The sequence below is a fragment of the Protopterus annectens genome, chromosome 5.part0 (assembly GCF_019279795.1).
Source record: "Protopterus annectens isolate FY-2018-M chromosome 5.part0, PAN1.0, whole genome shotgun sequence".
NCBI lineage: Eukaryota > Metazoa > Chordata > Ceratodontiformes > Protopteridae > Protopterus > Protopterus annectens.
In genome coordinates, this window is record NC_056735.1 from 824,763,941 (window position 1) to 824,784,833 (window position 20,893).

General features: G+C 37.4%; 1 protein-coding gene across 6 annotated transcripts in view; it reads left to right on the plus strand.

Moving 5' to 3' along the window:
• ATP11A (ATPase phospholipid transporting 11A) overlaps window positions 1–20,893 on the plus strand; it is a 1,534,794-nt gene that overhangs the window by 1,438,691 nt on the left and 75,210 nt on the right. For 4 of the 6 annotated variants that reach the window (XM_044072632.1, XM_044072633.1, XM_044072634.1 and 1 more), the window contains 2 exons: window positions 6,994–7,097; window positions 14,131–14,296. In XM_044072632.1, coding sequence (XP_043928567.1) covers window positions 6,994–7,097; window positions 14,131–14,296 — 270 coding nt within the window. Of the gene's footprint in view, window positions 1–6,993; window positions 7,098–14,130; window positions 14,297–18,695; window positions 18,787–20,893 lie in introns of all 6 variants that reach the window. The other 2 variants (XM_044072636.1, XM_044072637.1) reach the window with 1 other exon arrangement.

The window sequence follows — 20,893 nt, forward strand, 5'->3', positions numbered from 1 at the left end:
CAACTGAGCTTCTTAGGTAACAGAAAGTTGAAACCTGAGACAGTTTTAAGAAAGAAATCTCAAAAGAACCAAGGAGGTGCTTAGTCTAAGCTGTAGTCCAGGAGACCTCAGTCAGCCAATGACCTCAAACAAGTCTCTCTCACTGAAATGCCTAATGGCTTTGGCTAAAACAAGATGTCCCTGAATTATGTACTCAGACACACAGCCTCCACAAACACTAGGCCCAAATACAAGCCTGAATATGGAAATGCTACAAATATCCACACTACTTAGAACAAACTGCAGAAGTGTTACTCCCAGCTGAAAAGCAGCAGTGAGCCTTTAAATGAAAGTGTTAAACAGCTAAAGGAGCCACTAGAAAAAAAGAGTTTAACTGCAACAAGTTATCATAAACAAACAACCCAACAGATGCTTAATAAGGGTGGACAATTTCCAGTTAATACCTCACACACAGTGAAACTAGCTAGAAAAATACACAGTACACAAAGTGCTATAAACAACAAAGAAATAAAGAACAAAATAAACAAAACCAGGATACTTAATGTTATATATTGTAGCTCGAGTTTGTTGAGTGTCCTTCCTTCGATAAGCTCACTGTAAAATGGCTGAACACTCACAACTGAGCTTCTTAGGTAACAGAAAGTTGAAACCTGAGACAGTTTTAAGAAAGAAATCTCAAAAGTACCAATGAGGTGCTTAGTCTAAGTTGCAGTCCAGGAGACCTCAGTCAGCCAATGACCTCAAACAAGTCTCTCTCACTGAAATGCCTAATGGCTTTGGCTAAAACAAGATGTCCCTGAATTATGTACTCAGACACACAGCCTCCACAAACACTAGGCCCAAATACAAGCCTGAATATGGAAATGCTACAAATATCCACACTACTTAGAACAAACTGCAGAAGTGTTACTCCCAGCTGAAAAGCAGCAGTGAGCCTTTAAATGAAAGTTTTAAACAGCTAAAGGAGCCACTAGAAAAAGAGTTTAACTGCAACAAGTTATCATAAACAAACAACCCAACAGATGCTTAATAAGGGTGGACAATTTCCAGTTAATACCTCACACACAGTGAAACTAGCTAGAAAAATACACAGTACACAAAGTGCTATAAACAACAAAGAAATAAAGAACAAAATAAACAAAAACCAGGATACTTAATGTTATATATTGTAGCTCGAGTTTGCTGAGTGTCCTTCCTTCGATAAGCTCACTGTAAAATGGCTGAACACTCACAACTGAGCTTCTTAGGTAACAGAAAGTTGAAACCTGAGACAGTTTTTAAGAAAGAAATCTCAAAAGAACCAATGAGGTGCTTAGTCTAAGTTGTAGTCCAGGAGACCTCAGTCAGCCAATGACCTCAAACAAGTCTCTCTCACTGAAATGCCTAATGGCTTTGGCTAAAACAAGATGTCCCTGAATTATGTACTCAGACACACAGCCTCCACAAACACTAGGCCCAAATACAAGCCTGAATATGGAAATGCTACAAATATCCACACTACTTAGAACAAACTGCAGAAGTGTTACTCCCAGCTGAAAAGCAGCAGTGAGCCTTTAAATGAAAGTGTTAAACAGCTAAAGGAGCCACTAGAAAAAAGAGTTTAACTGCAACAAGTTATCATAAACAAACAACCCAACAGATGCTTAATAAGGGTGGACAATTTCCAGTTAATACCTCACACACAGTGAAACTAGCTAGAAAAATACACAGTACACAAAGTGCTATAAACAACAAAGAAATAAAGAACAAAATAAACAAAAACCAGGATACTTAATGTTATATATTGTAGCTCGAGTTTGTTGAGTGTCCTTCCTTCGATAAGCTCACTGTAAAATGGCTGAACACTCACAACTGAGCTTCTTAGGTAACAGAAAGTTGAAACCTGAGACAGTTTTTAAGAAAGAAATCTCAAAAGAACCAATGAGGTGCTTAGTCTAAGTTGTAGTCCAGGAGACCTCAGTCAGCCAATGACCTCAAACAAGTCTCTCTCACTGAAATGCCTAATGGCTTTGGCTAAAACAAGATGTCCCTGAATTATGTACTCAGACACACAGCCTCCACAAACACTAGGCCCAAATACAAGCCTGAATATGGAAATGCTACAAATATCCACACTACTTAGAACAAACTGCAGAAGTGTTACTCCCAGCTGAAAAGCAGCAGTGAGCCTTTAAATGAAAGTGTTAAACAGCTAAAGGAGCCACTAGAAAAAAGAGTTTAACTGCAACAAGTTATCATAAACAAACAACCCAACAGATGCTTAATAAGGGTGGACAATTTCCAGTTAATACCTCACACACAGTGAAACTAGCTAGAAAAATACACAGTACACAAAGTGCTATAAACAACAAAGAAATAAAGAACAAAATAAACAAAACCAGGATACTTAATGTTATATATTGTAGCTCTGAGTTTGCTGAGTGTCCTTCCTTCGATAAGCTCACTGTAAAATGGCTGAACACTCACAACTGAGCTTCTTAGGTAACAGAAAGTTGAAACCTGAGACAGTTTTTAAGAAAGAAATCTCAAAAGAACCAATGAGGTGCTTAGTCTAAGCTGTAGTCCAGGAGACCTCAGTCAGCCAATGACCTCAAACAAGTCTCTCTCACTGAAATGCCTAATGGCTTTGGCTAAAACAAGATGTCCCTGAATTATGTACTCAGACACACAGCCTCCACAAACACTAGGCCCAAATACAAGCCTGAATATGGAAATGCTACAAATATCCACACTACTTAGAACAAACTGCAGAAGTGTTACTCCCAGCTGAAAAGCAGCAGTGAGCCTTTAAATGAAAGTGTTAAACAGCTAAAGGAGCCACTAGAAAAAAAGAGTTTAACTGCAACAAGTTATCATAAACAAACAACCCAACAGATGCTTAATAAGGGTGGACAATTTCCAGTTAATACCTCACACACAGTGAAACTAGCTAGAAAAAATACACAGTACACAAAGTGCTATAAACAACAAAGAAATAAAGAACAAAATAAACAAAAACCAGGATACTTAATGTTATATATTGTAGCTCCGAGTTTGCTGAGTGTCCTTCCTTCGATAAGCTCACTGTAAAATGTTTATTGTTTTGTTTGTGTGCAGAGTTCATAGGTGCTTGATGTAACTGCATCTCTCGCAAATTGTTTTCCTAGGTGGTAGTAGTAGAGGGTTGCCCGTGTACATGAGGCATTTACTACACTGTCTCAGGATGTCCATATCAACCAGACTGACAGGAGAAACTATAGGAAATTGTCCATGCATATTTGTTAGGATCTGAGGGAGAGAGGCCAGAGCGAGCTAAGGAGGTAAAGGGTGGAAGGTCTTAGAGGAGTACTACTAGGTGATTACACAAGTGCTACTAAGGGAAAATTTGTATTTGGAATATCTTGTAATGGGTTAAAAATAGTGCAGCTGCAGTGGGTGATGTGCAAACAAACCCAAACCAGCTCAAATGTGGGGTTTAAATGCTACAAAAAAATAGAATATTAAGTAGTATCCCATAGGGTGTATGCTTTTTGATTGTGTTGCAGATATCCAATCCAATGTAGTTTCCTTTGAAGTACATTTGTTGTATCTTGTAGGGTGAATTAATTAGTTGAATAAAGCCATACATTTCAGTGGTATTTGTTGGGTTGTAGGTGTTTAAGGTAGTCCACTCATTATTAACATCTTCTATGATTATAATTTCCTGATATATGTTAGTGGAGGTCCAGTATAAGATGTCCTCTATAAGAGATGTATAGTTTCCTGGGGGAATGTACAAACCTGCTGTGACCATTCGTTTGTGTGAGATGAGCTTGAGGGATGTTGTTAGCAATTCAACATTATCAAATTAGGGCTAAGTTGCTATAGTGGCGGGCTAATCCAAGTGATGTTTTTGTAAATTATGGCTACTACTCCTGGTTATTTTTCATTTGTTACTGTCTAGCTTGAGAATATTAACACCTAGTTGGAGAATTTATTCATTTTTCTTGTTTAAAACAGGTTTTGGTTACAAGTAGTATATCTGGAGAATGGCGGACTAACTAGGCATGCACATATTGGGAGTTTGTTACAGATAGTTTTTAGATTCATCTAAAATATTCTTAGGTTTTAGTTACTGATTTCTTAACACGAGTTATACCTTTGTTTGGTTCTGCACTGTGTATTCACTTTTTAGTGATGTTACTATGTTGTAACACATTGAATTTGATTATTTAAGCCATTTTACTTGATATTTGAGAAAAAAATTGCTGTATAATTGACATGCTTCTTACTGGATCTCCTTTGCTGGCATAGGATAATACATTTTTTTAAAGAATGATGCTTTGTTTCTTGTACATTCCTGCACTTTGAAAGAATGATTCCAAAGGTAATGTTGTGCTCATGTTAGCCTGTTCAGAACACTGTTTGCTGGAAAAGAGAGCTCAGGTTATACTTGACTGTTTTACTGGTACAGATGCAGTTGCTTAGAGTTGCCATATTTTTGGTATGAAACATTACTGTCAGGACACAATGAAAGGTAAGTCGCCTGTGATCTGTGCTCTTATGCTCTTGCAGGCATAATTACTTTTACTAATGTCCATTTTTCAACTACTATATTCATTGTGTCCTATTCATAATAATGATACTGAAATGACTATAATACAAATAGCTAAAATAATCACATTGTGAAATGACTGATTGCATAATAATGAGCAAATGGCCAGAGCAACAGCTGTTCAACAAGGCTACCATAAGTGAATGCTTTGTGTACCCCAAAATGCAGTGATGTGGCACTTGTAGTAATGAATAATGGGATACAGGGTAAAAGCCCCTTACATGGTGAGTGGTGTAGACTTGAACTGTTGTGATCACTGTTATCTACATGTAGTTAATTTTTGGGAGCTGTTTTGAAATGTAAAAAAACATGTTGACACATGTCAGGTGTTATTTTGTCACAGGTTCTAGACAAACATTAAGGTATGCTGGGCAGCCTAAATCATGTTTTTTTTTGTGTGTGTGTGTGTGGGGGGCTCTCATTTAATTAATGGTTGTTACAAGATACAATGTAACCAGTGAGGAGGATATACCACAAAAGTTTGTGCAGCTGAATGCAGGTTGTTTATAACAATAAAGAATATTTTTGGATGAATTCTCAAGATTAAATAAAAATAAAAAAAGAAGGGTAAAGGGAGGAAAGGTGACAAGAGGATGGGGAGAGGGCAAACTAGGGGAAGAAGAAACTATAGAAAAAAATATGGAGGGGAAAGGATGAGACAGGTTGCATGCAAGAAGAGAAGCCAAGAGTAGGGATTGATACTAATAATTTTTGAAGTTCTAGCCAGTAAAATGTTAGATTCTGGGAATCAAGGATTCTTTGTACATAAACCCTGGAAAATATGTAATAGGGGAAATAGTAAAATTAATATAATTAATTTAAAAATATTTCCACTAAACTTAAAAAAGAAGGAACAGTAACAATTGTAGATTACTTTCAGTAAATGTGAATAGTATTATTAATACTGTAAGAAGGATGGGGATGCTGGAATGGTGTGCCCAGTGTGATGTGAATGTTATTCTGTTAGACGATGTAAGATTTCTGACAAGTGAAAAAAGTCTGTGGGGTGGAAATATAATATAGAACTTAAGAAGTGAACATTTCTATGAAATAGCTGTGTTGTGTGAAAATACTTGATGTAGCATTGGTAAGGATGGAAAGGTTAAATGGTGCGGATGTGAGGTGGAGAGAGCATGTTTATAGAATTATAGCATTATATGTGTATATTGCTAGTAAAGAAAGAGAGAATCCATTACATCAGATTTTTAGATTATGTGGTGGTTAACATGAAAAATATAATTGCTGTGGGCTTTAATTGTGATTTAAGGGCTGAATATAAAAAGAAGGAGAAAGATGTAAAAAAATACAGAAGGTAATGAAATGTGGCAAATTAGTAGTGTGGAACAAAAGTCAGTGGACTTATATAAGGGAGGGACTTGGACCAGAAATTCACTATTTTGTATTATCTAAAACTTGAGGGTAGTAAATAGTGATGCTGTTATAACTGTTTTTGCAGACCATTTAAAAATAGGGATGGAGGTGATGGAAAAAGGTGGTATATTAAAACGGAAAATGGAATAAAATGAAATGAGAAATTATGGGATAAAACTGGAGAGTAGAAAGTATTGCAGCTATGGAAGGATCATATAATAATGAAGACCTTATATAAAAATAGTCTGAGTGGTGGATTGAACTTAAAAAGTAGTATAACATTTTTTTGTGGCAGGATGATGTAAGGAAGGGGAAAGTGAAGTATGAGAAAATTATAGAAATGTATTAGAAAAGTTAGAGAGTATTATGGTTTGGAAAAAATATATAAAAATGAGGGAAAGAAATAAGGGAGGAGATATGTGCATATTTGGTAACGTAGTAAAGGTGGATATTGATATGTGAAAAATGTACAAAAGAGGTAAAAAAACATGAGCAAATAATGAGTGTTGTAGTACAGCATGTGTTCAGCCCATGGTGAGAAATACATTAAAGTCTAACTTTTATATTGTCCTCTTAGCATGTATTTTGAATAAAATGGTTAATTTGTCATTTTGAATGGCAGAAATTCTTTAAAGGTAATGAGAAGTGCAGTAAACTTATTAGCTCTGTACACAAAGTATTTCAGTGACTCTGTATTACACAGTAGAACTTAACTGAGAATAATCCATGAACTCAAACGTCTGATGATGTATGTCTTTGTGTACTGAGAACAGGAAGAATTATTTACCTTCACTTGCTAGTCTGCTGATGGATCATTCAAAATAATACTGCCATATGTACAGGTAATTATATATTCTTGGAGGCCCCATATCCATTCAAGTAATACTTAAAATCTAGACTTCAGTGCTAACCTTACAGCAAGACTCTTAATGGTGTCACTGGTATCTGTTTAATTTTAATAAGTTGTGTTATGACTCGGTCTTTGCAAGTTATGGATTATGACCTGTACTGTGAACATTGAGTTTTTCTTTGTTTTTTTTTTCTTCCAGCTTGCACTAGACACTCGTTACTGGACATGGGTGAACCACTTTGTAATTTGGGGATCACTGTTATTCTATGTAGTCTTCTCTCTGCTTTGGGGCGGTATCATATGGTATGTACTTCTGTCTGTCTTTGTGTCAATAGCGTTATCAGTATTATTACTGAAATGTGATGGTTATTTATTATCTGGGTAATAGTATTATCTGAAGACTGTATACAGTAATGAATTGAGCAATAAAGTATAAGTCCATATTAAAAGTTACAAACAATACATAAGCATTACGCTAGTAAATAATTAGGAATGCTTTACAAATCATGATGCCAAACATAGTTCAACTGATACTCATGAGTACAGTAAAATATTCAAAAACAGCAAGGGCAGTAAAGCTGAATGAGCAGCCTTACTTGATCCAGGATCACTTTCACAGCAGTTAAGTTTCATAATGTGCAGGCATTGTATCCTTGAGAAATTTGTGGTCACCAGTTGTTTTAAAGGTAAGAGAGTCAGCTGTTCCAGATATGACGAGAAATGTGTCTGTGAAAATTACACCAGCACCATAATTTCAGCAGATGTTTCAGTAAAAGAGATGACAAAAGGAATTTGCTTATTAAGATGTGCTATGCTTAGTTGAGAAATGTATACCCCCATCCCCCACTGTTACTGCAGGTTATTAACTGCGAGTCTGACAGAAAATATGGTGTTTGCAAGTCAGCAAAAGAGGCTCACAGGTTTATAGTCAGAGATACAGTCAACACATCTTTTTTTTGTTAGACAGAGGAAAGACAAAACAAATGATACCCACTGTAAATCCATGCTATCTTCATTGTGGGATCTAAAGGAATAATGTTGGTATAGAATCTGATTTTTTTCTCAGTTATAGGCCATTATTTACTAAGTCATTTGTGTTGAAGACTGGAGTAACACACATGCACTTTTCAGAGTTGGAGAGACATCCAGCTTGCTAAACTGAAACACAGTGATATGCAAGAAAGGAGAATAGAGAAATAAATGTACAAATTGCAGTTAAGATGGACTACAAACTTTTAGCGTTTTATAAAGTCCTAATTTGAAGTGGGATAAGCAGTATTCCATCTGGGAGTTTAAGAACATTTTTTTCTCACTGGCTATTCAAACTTCACATGTGAGAAGTCATGTTAGGAATAAAGAAAATAGTTTTGAGACAATTTGTGAGCTGCCCAGCCAGAGTGGTGGGTGCAGGAAAGAGAATTATTAAACCAGACCCACAGATACTTAAATTTCTCATAAGGCCAGAGAGAGGAATGGTGGTAGCTTTTGAGGACTACTAGTGATCATTGTGTCTTGTTTAGAACCCCAGTTTGAAACACTGTGATATGAATATGGAGTAGGATTTATGTATCTGGAGAGTGATTGCCACTTCACAAAACAAAAGAAACAAGCCATTTCTATATAAAATATGTCCGATTTCCAGAGTCTGTGCATTATTGTTCAACTCACAAAATCCTGAGCAGATTTGTAAGTCTGAATTAAAAAGGCAACATAAAAGGTTAAGTATTAGAAAATCATGAAACATAAAAATATGAATATGTAACATATGTTAAACAAAATAAGGAACTGCACTGTTGTTTTTTTTTTTAATTAGGAGACCAGCCCCCTGCACTCGTGTACAAGTTGTGTGCTCTTATTTGTCCTACAGTATTATTGAAGAGAAAGAAGACGTAGTTTTTTAGCAAAGAACATATTTCTTGTTGGCTTAGATTGTATAACCTTTTAGTTAAAATATTAGTGTCAGGGCAATAGGAGCTTGTCCTCTGAAATAAATATTAACATATATTTCCATTTTTGTACTGCATTCATGCCCAGTATTTAATAAAAATCATGTCTTATGTTCACATAATGGCAATTTTTATCATTGTGTGAATATGCAATATTTATGTTCTTTGCCCGTGTTTTCTGACATACAAGATAAGCAGTGAGATTGCATTTGCTGCAGCTGTTGTATTACCCCTTTTATGGAGTTGTTCTGTTTGTCATGGTTTTCTGTGATGGATTCACTATATTTATGTAAGAGTGTTGAGGTGGCAAAGTTGCCAACAAGGAGTATGAATGAAGGTTTGTCCCCTGCAAAATATGATGCTTTTCTTGTGGGCTTTCTTATTTATAGGAGTTATATTTTGATCCATTAGGTTTGATGAGTTTGCTTTCAGCAGTTTGGGACTCCTATTCTTGTAGCAGATCCCTTAAATGCAAGTGTTAAATATGGAAAACAATTTCAAAGTATTGCTTGGAATTTCTTTCATTTTTTTTATATTTGAATTTGGTCAGTAATGGCTAGGTGTACAAAGTGAATACATAGAGAGTAAGCTGTAGGCCAAACAAATACTTGGACATACTAGAAATCATGTAAAAAAATAGTAAGAGTCCAACAACTGAACATTGTAAAGTTCAATATCTGATATGAAGTGTGAAATCTTAATCTTTGTAGTCCTTCTAGTGCATTAGTTGGGAAACCACCTCGCAGAATCTTCCACAACTCTGAGTGATATCAGCCGAGAAATAATCTATGGCTGATAAGGCAAAAGACCCTTTAAAGTCCATCAAGAATACAGTGGATGAGAAGGCCAAATCCATCATTAGGATTCTAATGGAATCTGAGAAAAGAGAAGTGACAGTAAAATGCCAGTATTGTATTTTGATAACGAGCCATATTTAGCATTGTAGTCGATGGCTGGTTTACAAGATACCTTCTGCAGTCAGTCAGTAGTAATGGGCAGGTGGAAAGAGAGCTGTCGTAGAAGTTTTGGAGGAAGATGCTTTGGATAGGGGAATGACACAGGACTGTTTCCATTCTTCTGGAACTATATGATCAATGGGAAGTTTAGTAATCGAGTAAAAGGCCTTCCATTTTAGACACCCCCCCTTTGGAAGTAGTGATAACAGTAAGACTGTGACCACCTCAGAAGTTATTGTAAGCAGGCCCTCATATTGCTTGACAGCTGTGGCTTTAAATGGAGTTTTGGTAGTTAGACATCACCAGAATCCAAATGTCAACATTTTAAGGTCTCAAAGTATAAAAGACTGAAACTGATTAGTTTAGGCATCTATTAAATTTTATTCATTTTTTGTTGCAACACTGGGATCTTTTTGTTAGAAAATTAATATCATCAGTCATTCACATAATATACAGAGTAAAGGCAGCTGGTATTCCTATTAGAAATTACTGCTTTCAGCACAGGCTTATGCATGCAGAAACAATACATTGCATGATTCCAGGTGTAGAACGTCAAACAGTATGCATATGGCTACTACAGACATGAAAGGCTGGTTATATGATACTCTCTGAAGGATCAAAGCAAGATTTGCGGCAGGGTTCATTGAAACATATAGGCTGTGCACTGTTATGGCAGTGCAATTTTACATTGTCCAGGTATACTTTTACTTTGTTCAGTTTCTGTGAAGCACAATATACTTCTCTTGGTCATCACATTTTGCTTCCTTTGTGCTTTTTCTTTGCTCAGGAGTACACCATCAGATTTTAACTGTGTTTCAAGCAGGGCTACTACATTATGATTACATATTGCACCCACTGGGGTATTTTCTTGGTTTGCTCACTGGTTACTGAATGAGCAGTCTCTGTTTGTTGTGGTATATTACAAGTTCAACAAGTGCTGAATCCTGTTTCTCTTAGTACACATTTGAGCTCTGCAGAATTTCCTAGGTTTATTTTGTGAATTTCTTGAAAATCTGAAGCAGGTGCTTAAATGGAGCTGAACAAAGGAAAAAGTGCGATAATGTTGAGTTTGTTTAATCAGGAATAAACATTTTGAACATTTCTTGTGCTAAAATGAATGATGAACAAGGTAAGTAAGTCATTTTGAGCTATTTTGCTACATTTAAAATATATGAGTAGCAAATTTTGTTCTGGTTAAACACATCTCTAGTGTGCAGGCTTTGTTTTACTTTGATCATTTTGGCCACTGATTAAGTACCATCTTAGATGACGATTCATTTATTTTTTTCACCCCCTTTGTGGCATTTTAAGTCACAATGATCTGCTGTAGTCTGCGAACAAAAGGATCTGGCATGTATATTAAGAATACTAGTGTTAATGCAGTGGATAGGTACTTAAGAGGACTGATGTATTTCTGTCCCTTCTTAGTAAAAATCATAAAACATCATCAAAAGTGTTATCTCCAAGTTGGTGCTAACCTTGATTTCAGTCTCTTTAGGTCTTAATGTTGTGTCTTTCGGCTTTTCCTAGTTAGGGATCGCCACAGCGGAACTCCGGTCCGCTAATGATTGGCAGTAGATTTTTACGTGCCGAGTTGCCAGCCCTGACGCACAACCTTCAACGAAGGTATGCCCATTCGCGCATGTCTCCACACAGAAGACGTTCTAGCTGAGAATCGAACGGGACAACATCTTACTGTGAGGCGGCATAGGAAATAATCCTCTTTTCGATACTTGGGTGCACTTCCTGTAAGTACAGATCTCAGTAGACAAAAACCAATTAAATGCAGAAGACCTAAGGAAATAATCTGCCATTACTTTGTCCAATACAAAAACAAACAAAAAAAGATAAATCTGAGGCTTCCCACTCTTCTAAAGTATTTTGGCTTATTTGTCTTAGATAATTGCTTTTGTCTGAAGACTTCATCATATCTAACTGTGGAGAGTTTTTAACTTTATTATTATTTTTTTATTTTATTTTGTATTTGTTTCCTGGAGTAGAGGACTGATCTCCATGGACCTTTATTTTTCAGCATCAGCCCTGGAGCAGTGTCTGGCCAAATGACTTGCTCAAAGTTACACAGTTAGGCAGTGGAAGCTGAGGGGAATCAAACCTCGTACCACTGGACCACAGGAAACAGCTCATTAACAGCTCCTTAATCTTCTCAGTCAACTGCCAGACATTTAAATGTATAAGCACTCTGCAACGTAGCCTTACGTTTAGGAAGCGTCACAGCAGTTCAAAGAGGATGAGAAGCTGGGATTCACTTGGGACCAGTTGCAATATCAAACAGAGAATAAAAGAAGACCAGTGTTCTCATCTCTACCTCCCTTTCTGTATACAAACATTAACCCGATGTAACCTTAGTCTCCAACCAAAAAGTATTAAAAGATGTATAAGTAGTAATTTGTTCGCATGTCTTTCCCTTTCCCATTCCACCCTTTTTGGTTTTGACTCCTCCTCCCTCACAGTTGGCACACATTATATTTACTGGCACTATATACTCTACCTTCATTCCTTCCCCATCTAGTCTCTCCCTGTCTGCTTCCCTTCCCCATGTAAACAAACATGTTACCCCTTGGCAGTTCTCTCTTCATTGACTGCTCCTAATTTGCAATCATCTGCAAATTTAGTCAATTAAAGGCCATTGATGTTGGTTTTGACTTCAGAGAAGTAAATGCCAAAAAGAAGCAGTCCCAGGAATGATCCTTGAGTGACTTCATTTGTGACTGGCCTTTTTGTAGAGGTGGACTCCCCAATTCTAATTTCCTGGGTCCTGTCTGTGAGCCAGCTAGCTATCCACTGAGTGACAGAAGGGGTAGTACCTATCCTGCTGAGTTTGTCAACAACGCTGGAGTACGTGATTGTGTCAGATTCCTTGTCCAGGTCAAAGTAGGCAGTGTGAACCATATTGCCATCATCCGTTGCTTTGGTGGCCTTCTCAAAGAAGTCCACCAGGTTGAGTAGGCATAACCTGCCCTTGATGAGACCAAATTGGGTTAGTTCCAGGTTCTGGAGGATTTCTGTTTCATTATTGATCATTTCTATGATAATTCTTTCCATGGCTTTGCATATGAGATTGGTGAGACTTATGCGTCTGTAGATGGACCATCTTTGTTTAGAGGAATGACTGTTGCTGTTTTCCATTCAAGAGGCATGAAGCCTGTTTGGATGCTACAGTTAAATAGCAATTCCAGAGGGCCTCATAGATTGTGTTTCATGCTATTTATAAGGCATCCTGGGATATTGTCTATACCCACTGATGCAGTGTTCTTGGCCTTAAAGAGAGCATTAAGGACCTGTTCCCTAATGATAGCAGGGGGAGTTATATTTGATGCTGTTTCCTGAGGGAAGGTTAATGGGGAGAGAGGAGTAAATTTTCCATTTGTGTCTGTTTTACAGTATGATGTTTAAAATTAAATCCTTAATAAAATACCGGTTATCCTGTATGTACATCACTGTAAAGTTCATTAAACTTTACCCTGTGTGATATCAATATAGGGCGAACATGAGGGTACCTCCTTAGACTTCAGTAAGTGCACCACAATGGATGCACATGTCCTGTATATTAGTCTGTGACTGCAACCCCCCTACACACACACATACTATTCCATCATAGGATCATGGAAATTTACTAGGCTATTGGCCCTGAGGCCCTCACAAGCCTAGCCAGGAATTTAGACCATGTTCCAACAAGTCAACACCATATGCCACTGTCCAGCAGGGACACAGGTGGAATCCCAGGGCTGTATTTTCTGTTCCCCATCCAGTTATCCAGGTTAAGGGTTAATGAGGTACTCTGCTTTACGTGGGTTCTATCAGTGAGCCAGCTTGCTACCCATTTGGTAACATATGGATTGATGCCTAATTGAAAGAATGTATCTATTGTACCTGAGTGGGGAATAGTATCAAAGGCTTTGACCAAGTTAAGATAGGCGGTGTGCACCATCTTCCCCTTGTCTATGGCCTTGGTGACTGTCTCAAAGAAGACAACTAAATTTAACAGGCATGACCTTTCCTTGACAAAACCAAACCGTGTGGGATCAAGTGTCATCAGTGAGGGATACAGTAGAATTATGTGGGAGTATCCTTAATAAAATGTTAACAAAGCTTGTTATTAAGAAATGTAAGGTGGATGAAAAATACATTGTGGCACAAGTTACAAAGTGTTACAAAGTATATTCAAACTGCAGTGGAACACAGTATAGAAGCAATTCAGTGAAGCACATACTTAATGAGCTATTTTATGAACTTTATTCTACATTGTTTGGCACTCCACCTAACAGAAAAATAAATGCCATTTTTTGTAGTTTGTTAGCAGTTTTTTGATGTGTTAAATGTCTTCAGAACACCAGCAATAGCAAGTAAAAGGTGTAGCACTCGGTTTCAGTTAATGCCCACTTTTGATTTCAGTTTGTTTTTCTTTCTTTGTAGGCCATTCCTGAACTACCAGAGGATGTACTTTGTTTTTATGCAGCTGCTCTCTAGTGGGCCAGCGTGGCTTGCTATCATCCTAATAGTAATTATCTGCCTTCTTCCTGATGTAGTAAAGAAGGTCATGTGCAGACAGCTATGGCCCACAGCTGCAGAGAAAGTCCAGGTAACTATACACATGTCACCAACAAATCTGTATTTTAGAAGTATTTAATAATATATGTAAGTTGTCAAGTGTGGGTTTCAAAATGTATGGACATCTGTTTGTTCTGGACTTTAATAGTGATTCACAGATTTTTATAAATGCACATTGGACAATTTTTTGCATTTCATTTCATTTTAGATTTTTCTTGTCTATAATGTCACTCTTTAACCAGTTAATGATAGTCTCAACTAATCTCACTGACCATTCTTACTAGCCCCAAGCTCTGCTATGCCTTTGCCAGTACCATGGAGTAGACTGATAGTGCCCTCACCGTGGCCCAGGTGATGTAGATTCAGTTAGTGGCCTAGTTGGTTGAAGCACTGGAAAGGGAAGGGTGGGCATGCCCATTTTGGAGGAGGGCACACACTTGGGTGCCTCCTCCATTCAGTCACTAGAGGAAGCTGGGGAAGTGCCATTTTGTTTGCCTTAAAATTCTACCTCCCCCTTACCCTTTATCCACTTGTCCTGTGTCTTGTTGAATGCCTTTGTTGATTCTGTCATCATCACCAATTGCAGAAGTTCTTTACACAGGTCCAAACCTCTCTGTCTTTGAAAAAATGCTTTCAGTTATCCAGGGAGAGGTTAGTCACTGCGGTCTACTGTCTGTCTCCCCTTCCTAACAGTATTACAAAACCAAGCAACTCTTATGCAAACGTAAAAGGTAGACACCAATATGAAGTAATGGTATAAGGTGACAAAACTTGTAGAATTGTCAGTCAGTCCATGACTAATTTCTTAAATTTCTTACGTTTCTTGCCTTAACCATTTTTATTTTGTGTGATTCATGTCCCCACTACTGCCTGGTAGCCATCAGCCTTCCACACTCAGTCATCTTATTTACTTTCTATAGGATGAGAGCCATTTATGGATGCCATCATTTCTGCAGCCATCATCATTTTTTCTTTAAGGTTCTGCTCCCCTCCCCACTGATGTGGGCATCTCCATCACCTTGAATGCTACTGTGCCCTCTCTCTAAACAAGAGTGCTCCCATCCACATACTAATATTGGCTGTAATTATCAGCTTTGCAAGCCATCCCAGGTCACTGATAACAGCTGTATTTCTTCCAGACTGCTGCCCACATACCATGAAACAGCCACCAAACTTCCAGTGCCTACCCCCTACAGTAGGCAAGCTGTGTTTTGTTGATGAACAATAACCTCTCATATTTTATTTAATTAAGATTAAGCCCGACTTTCTTTAAGCCCAACTCTTGTAGTGCCCAGGTTGATACTTGGACTACATGATCTTTAAAATGCAGTTCTGGAAGATGCCCCTATACATACAAGACACCACAGATGGAAATTAGGGAAACAGTAACCCAAACGGTACATCTCTTACCAAAATAGGGACAAAATTATCACTTTTCTGTCAACATTTCAGGAATGTTTACCCCTCAAGCACACACGTCTAAGGTATGCTGTAAAATTACAGATTTGTATTTAGTTCAGTAGCTACTAATCAAGTACACATCTTGACAGCTCCATTTACGTAACAACAGTACAAGAAGTCCATTAATCCATTAAAAATCTTAAAGCAAGTAAGGCTCCTCCTGCTAGATGGCCAACTGCTTGATCATTTTAATACTTCATTGACTGCCTATAGTAAACATGTGACTTTCAATTAATGTGTGTGTGTGTGTGTGTGTGTGTGTGTGTGTGTGTGTGTGTGTGTGTGTGTGTGTGTGTGTGTGTATATATATATATATATATATATATATATATATATATATAGATATATATACGTGTACATATACACACATATAAAATGCCTGCTCCTTATTGGAGTCAGGCTGTGATGTTTGCCATTTTAAAGCCAAGTAAAATCTTAGATCTTGTTATTCTTAGACTAGTGTAATCGTAATTTTAAACTACTGAGTCTGTAAGAATGTATGTGTGGTTCAATTGAAGCTTGTGGATTCTGCTGTTATCAGTACAGGCCAAAGCAGTATCTTACTGATAAGACCAGCACAAGATAATATTCAAAGAACCTTGGAATTATTTCTTAATTTCTTCTTTATGTGGACTCTCTTACTGCTCCCAGAGTAGATGGAGAGAAAGCTTTAAAAGGTCAGATTGAACACATATTGCATGTTCTTGAGGCCTTTTAGTTTCAGCATGGTTTCATTCACTCGATTCATTCTCTACAGGAGGGAGCTTCTTCCTACTTAAGTTAGGACCTACCTTATATCTGAGTGTTTTCAAGTAACAAGTAGAAAGAACCCAAGTTTCGGTTTGTAGTATAACATGTTATGTATACCATCTGTTCTTATCAACATCACTTTAAGCAATATTTATAAACTAAAAGGAGCTGCAGAAGAATCCACTCTCCCAGATGAGTTCTCCATGTGTTCTGCAACATGTTTTAGATATATTATCAGTTTCAGTCACTATTTCAGTCTCATTTTCAATTTGATAAATAAAAGTACTGCATAGAATTTCAGCAAACTTGATCGCCTTGATGATAAAATGTTCTCAAGTATTATTATACACCATCTGAAACGGGTAAACCGTAAGAGACCTCTTAATGGAGGCCTCTGAATCGCATGTTTAAAGCCATGGCTGCTTTTGAAATAATGACAAAAGTATGTCAAATACACATCAGTAAAGTCTTGAGTTTTTTTTTCCTTCAAAAAATGTCTTTATTTACCTTTTTACACTATTTGGCATAACAGTTTCAGTCAGAACTTGCATGGTCACATTTTGATGGCATCTTTTCTCATAGCAGATATTGAGAACTGTCAGTTTTTGCTTCGTCATTTCATGGACATAAATGTGGACTCTGATTCAATATATAGTAGTGTCATTTTTCAGAGTGCAAAGCTGAACTGTTCTGGGTGAAGCCATTTGCAATTTTTTAATGTGGTTTTGATTAAAATGTATGAAAAAAGATATACCACCTGATTTCTTTGTTATTCAATTAATTTGTATTGTTAGCGAGTCTTAAAATAGAGAAAACATTAAAGTTGTATTTTTTTCAGAGAGGCAAAGCAACTGTGTTATAACATGTTTCTTGGGCTTGAGTGGTTTGAGATTTTCCTTCCTTCTTTGCCACAGTTGTTCCACATTAAAAGTCATGGGCACATCTGTAAATGTTGACTTTGGTTTGTGGAAACCAGAGGATCCCATTTTGACTCTGCTTATGTTTTAAAATATCAGCATGTAATACCTTATATGTTCATAGATAACTACTAGGACAGGAGGTTGGCTTAACGGTTAAGATGTTTACCTTACAGACACACAGTACAAGGTTTTTCCCACATGGGGTAATTGGTTATTCTTAAAATGGCCCACAAAGGTATTTTGCCTAGTACTAATCTGTGAACCTTTAAACCTATATCTTTTTGCAGACTATTACAAGCAGGTCAGAATCAAACCCTGTGCCTTTTTTAGTTATTGTCAAAGTCTGGGTCCAGATCTTTATGGTCATTACGTTTTCATGCAGACCTTTGTTTCCTGCTCAAGTCCATTCACAGAGCAACAGAGCAAGAATATAGTACCGTGATATTTTTTTTCTCTTAGGAAAAGATTAGTGTAACACATAACCATTTATATTTTGTGTATTTATATTTCAGTCATTAACAAGAGGTCTTGCAGTGTCTATCCAGAAGCACAATTGCTTCATTTGTCTTGTGATGCTTTTGTTATTTACTAATAACCATTACAATCAATATTGCATGTGACAATACATACAAGTGCTCATTGTTGTAACATTATGTTAATAAACTTTAGGCTACAGGACACCATATTTTGTGATCTAAGAAACTTAAACTACACTACACTTATATGCGCAGTTTGTTGTAAATTTTGTAATTGTGTACCACTGAGTTAAATTTGTGCAGTTCACACTTTGTAATTAAGCAGTTTAATGTGTACAGCTGTGACAAGGAGACATTTGAGATTGAGGTTGCTGAGAGGAGATGGTTTAAAAGAAAACTTCCTTACAAATTTGTAATGGTCTTGGCAGTTTTTCTTTGTAGCGTTGCATGTACAGATTGTTCAGTGTTGCAGGATTGTACAGTAAACCTATGTATTTTTTTCCTGAGACACACTTTTCAATGGTCATTTTTTATGGGATTATAACTTGTTTCGATTGTTTATTCAAGAATAATAATATGCTGCTGTTACACATTCTTATGGATTCTGTCCAGCATGTTAGTTGTTCAGACTGTGGTATGATTTACTGTGATATGAAATTTACTTTTTAAGATTCGTACTTAATCTAACCAGACCTGTTCCCTTGTGTCCTTTTTCTTTCCTTTTCCTTTCCTGTCTCCTGCTTTAATGACACTCCTGCTTCCTTGCATTCTTATAAATGGCGCTCACTTATCCCTTCTCCTGCTGTCACTGTGGGAATCCCAGATAAAGCGACAGTGCCTTTCTGTTGAGCAGTCTACCATCTTTATGCTTTCTCAGACTTCAAGCAGTATAAGTTTCTAATGGAAAACACGAGGTGATTACTTTCACGGTATCTGCATGCTCATTCGTATGGTGCAGATTCTACAGGGCAAAAAATATGTTTTGATTAAGTATGCTTAAAAGCCTTTGTTATATGTATATCGATAAATTAGCAATTAGTAAAACAGTAACAGAAGAATGCACATGTGCTTCTGTGTCTGCCAAGGCTTCTTTTTGGGGTGGTTTTTGTTACACTAGTGCCTTTGCCCTTTAGTTTCTGACATATTTGGTAATTCTTTTTTTCTTAAAAAAAGCATGCTGCATGCACACTTTGTTTCTTATCACCATTGCGTAATGTTTCTCCATTTTCAGAAAGGTAGATGTGTTGTATAATACTTTCAAATAGTGTATGCTTTTGGACCAGACCAGTGATTGTAGATGGGATCATTGACTCTGCTAATATTCTTTCAGTATGAGGAATTAAGATTAAACATCAGTATTATGCCTGTCTACAGCTGAAATGTCAAGGATCATTGACAGTATGATATTTCCTAATCTCCTTTCTTAAATGCCTTGCATTATTCCAAAGTTTCAGTTCAGGAAAGGAGAAGCCACTTGATATGCAAATCTTGGTGCAGTCATCATGTTTATACATGTAAGTATACAGATGATAAAAGTAACTTGAACACCACCCTTTTGGGTTACATGCTACTGTGACACTGTGAAATTTCCTATGGATGAGTCCTTGACTGAGTATACCTTCTGACCTAGGTCACTGTTCAGGATAATTTTGAGAGTACTATGTTTAGAGACATCTGCTCACATATGCTGATGTATGCCATGATGCGATGTGTCATCTGTTTAAGTACATGGACCCATCAAACGTAAACACCACTTCATTGCCTGTATGACTGTCAAAATAACAGAGAGGGCCTATGTCAGCATTGCCTTCTTTGTGCCAGCGAGGAGAATTTAGTATCTGGCAGATTTTTGGTTATTGGCATACTCTAGAACTTCAACACAAAAAATGAGAATTCATACAACACTATCAGGCCTGACCCTCAAAAACATGTCTGCTGTTTATCCAGGTTCTCAGTTGCTGCTGGTGCTGAGTGCCTCTGTGACTAATGAGGGCTTGTGGCAGTATCTATTCTCCCATGGGAAAATGGGATTGAAGAAGGTTGACCTTCCCCCCAGCTCCCTCCCTTGAGGATGCATCCTGGCTTATTACATTACCCAGTAACTGGCTGATATTCTGGAGCCTGAGAAAAAAGCAGCCTGTTCCCTTGGGAGTGGTCCCTCGAGTCACTCACTCTTCATTGGTACCCAAGACTTTGTTCCATTTGAGAAGATCCTTTCAGGTCATACTTTGCCAGGACTCACATGTCAGGGTTCAGATATCAGTCAGATGTCAATGCCATGTGGGAGGTGCCATTTGTGAGTATGGAATGAAGCTTACTTTAAGTCCAGCTGAGGCTTATTTACATTGCAAACAAATTTTGGATGGTGCTCAATGACTTGATTGTTCCAGTCATCCCAAGCAAATTGCAAATGGCAATCAGAAGTTGCCTTCCCATGATACAATACATTAGCTTATCACTGCTACTAGTGGGGTCACAAGACTGTTTTGCATGATGGATCCTATAAAGAGAACAAGGTCCATTTTCTTTGTGTTGGACAAAGATAATGAGTTCACCTTTCCAATTATTCTCCCCATGACCCCTCCTGTGCAGGGGCCCTCAAGCTTTTAAGAAGTAACTTAAATTTGCTCTGAGCTCTTATTTCGTCCCGATGAAATGCCTGACAGAGTTTCTAGGGAAAAGGCCTGAAGAGCCCCATTATATTCCCCCCTAAATAAGCAAGGTACAAATTGAGTAATCTGGGGTTACTATGGCTCTGCCTTTCCATTCTACAAAGAGGAAGCTGTCCTCTGTAAGAACCCACCAAAGTGGGTAGGGCTAATGTACAAGCATCCTAGTACTGACTCCTGTATGATCTCATTGATGTACCACAAGTCCTGGAGACCTCTGCATTGTGCCTCTTTATTTATTTTTATATTATTTTATTTATTTTACATTTGTTGACTGGGCTAGTCCAAATGGATACATGTCCATTTTCAGTAGAGGCCTGGGGAGAAAAGCTCCAAGACATATCAAGCAAGA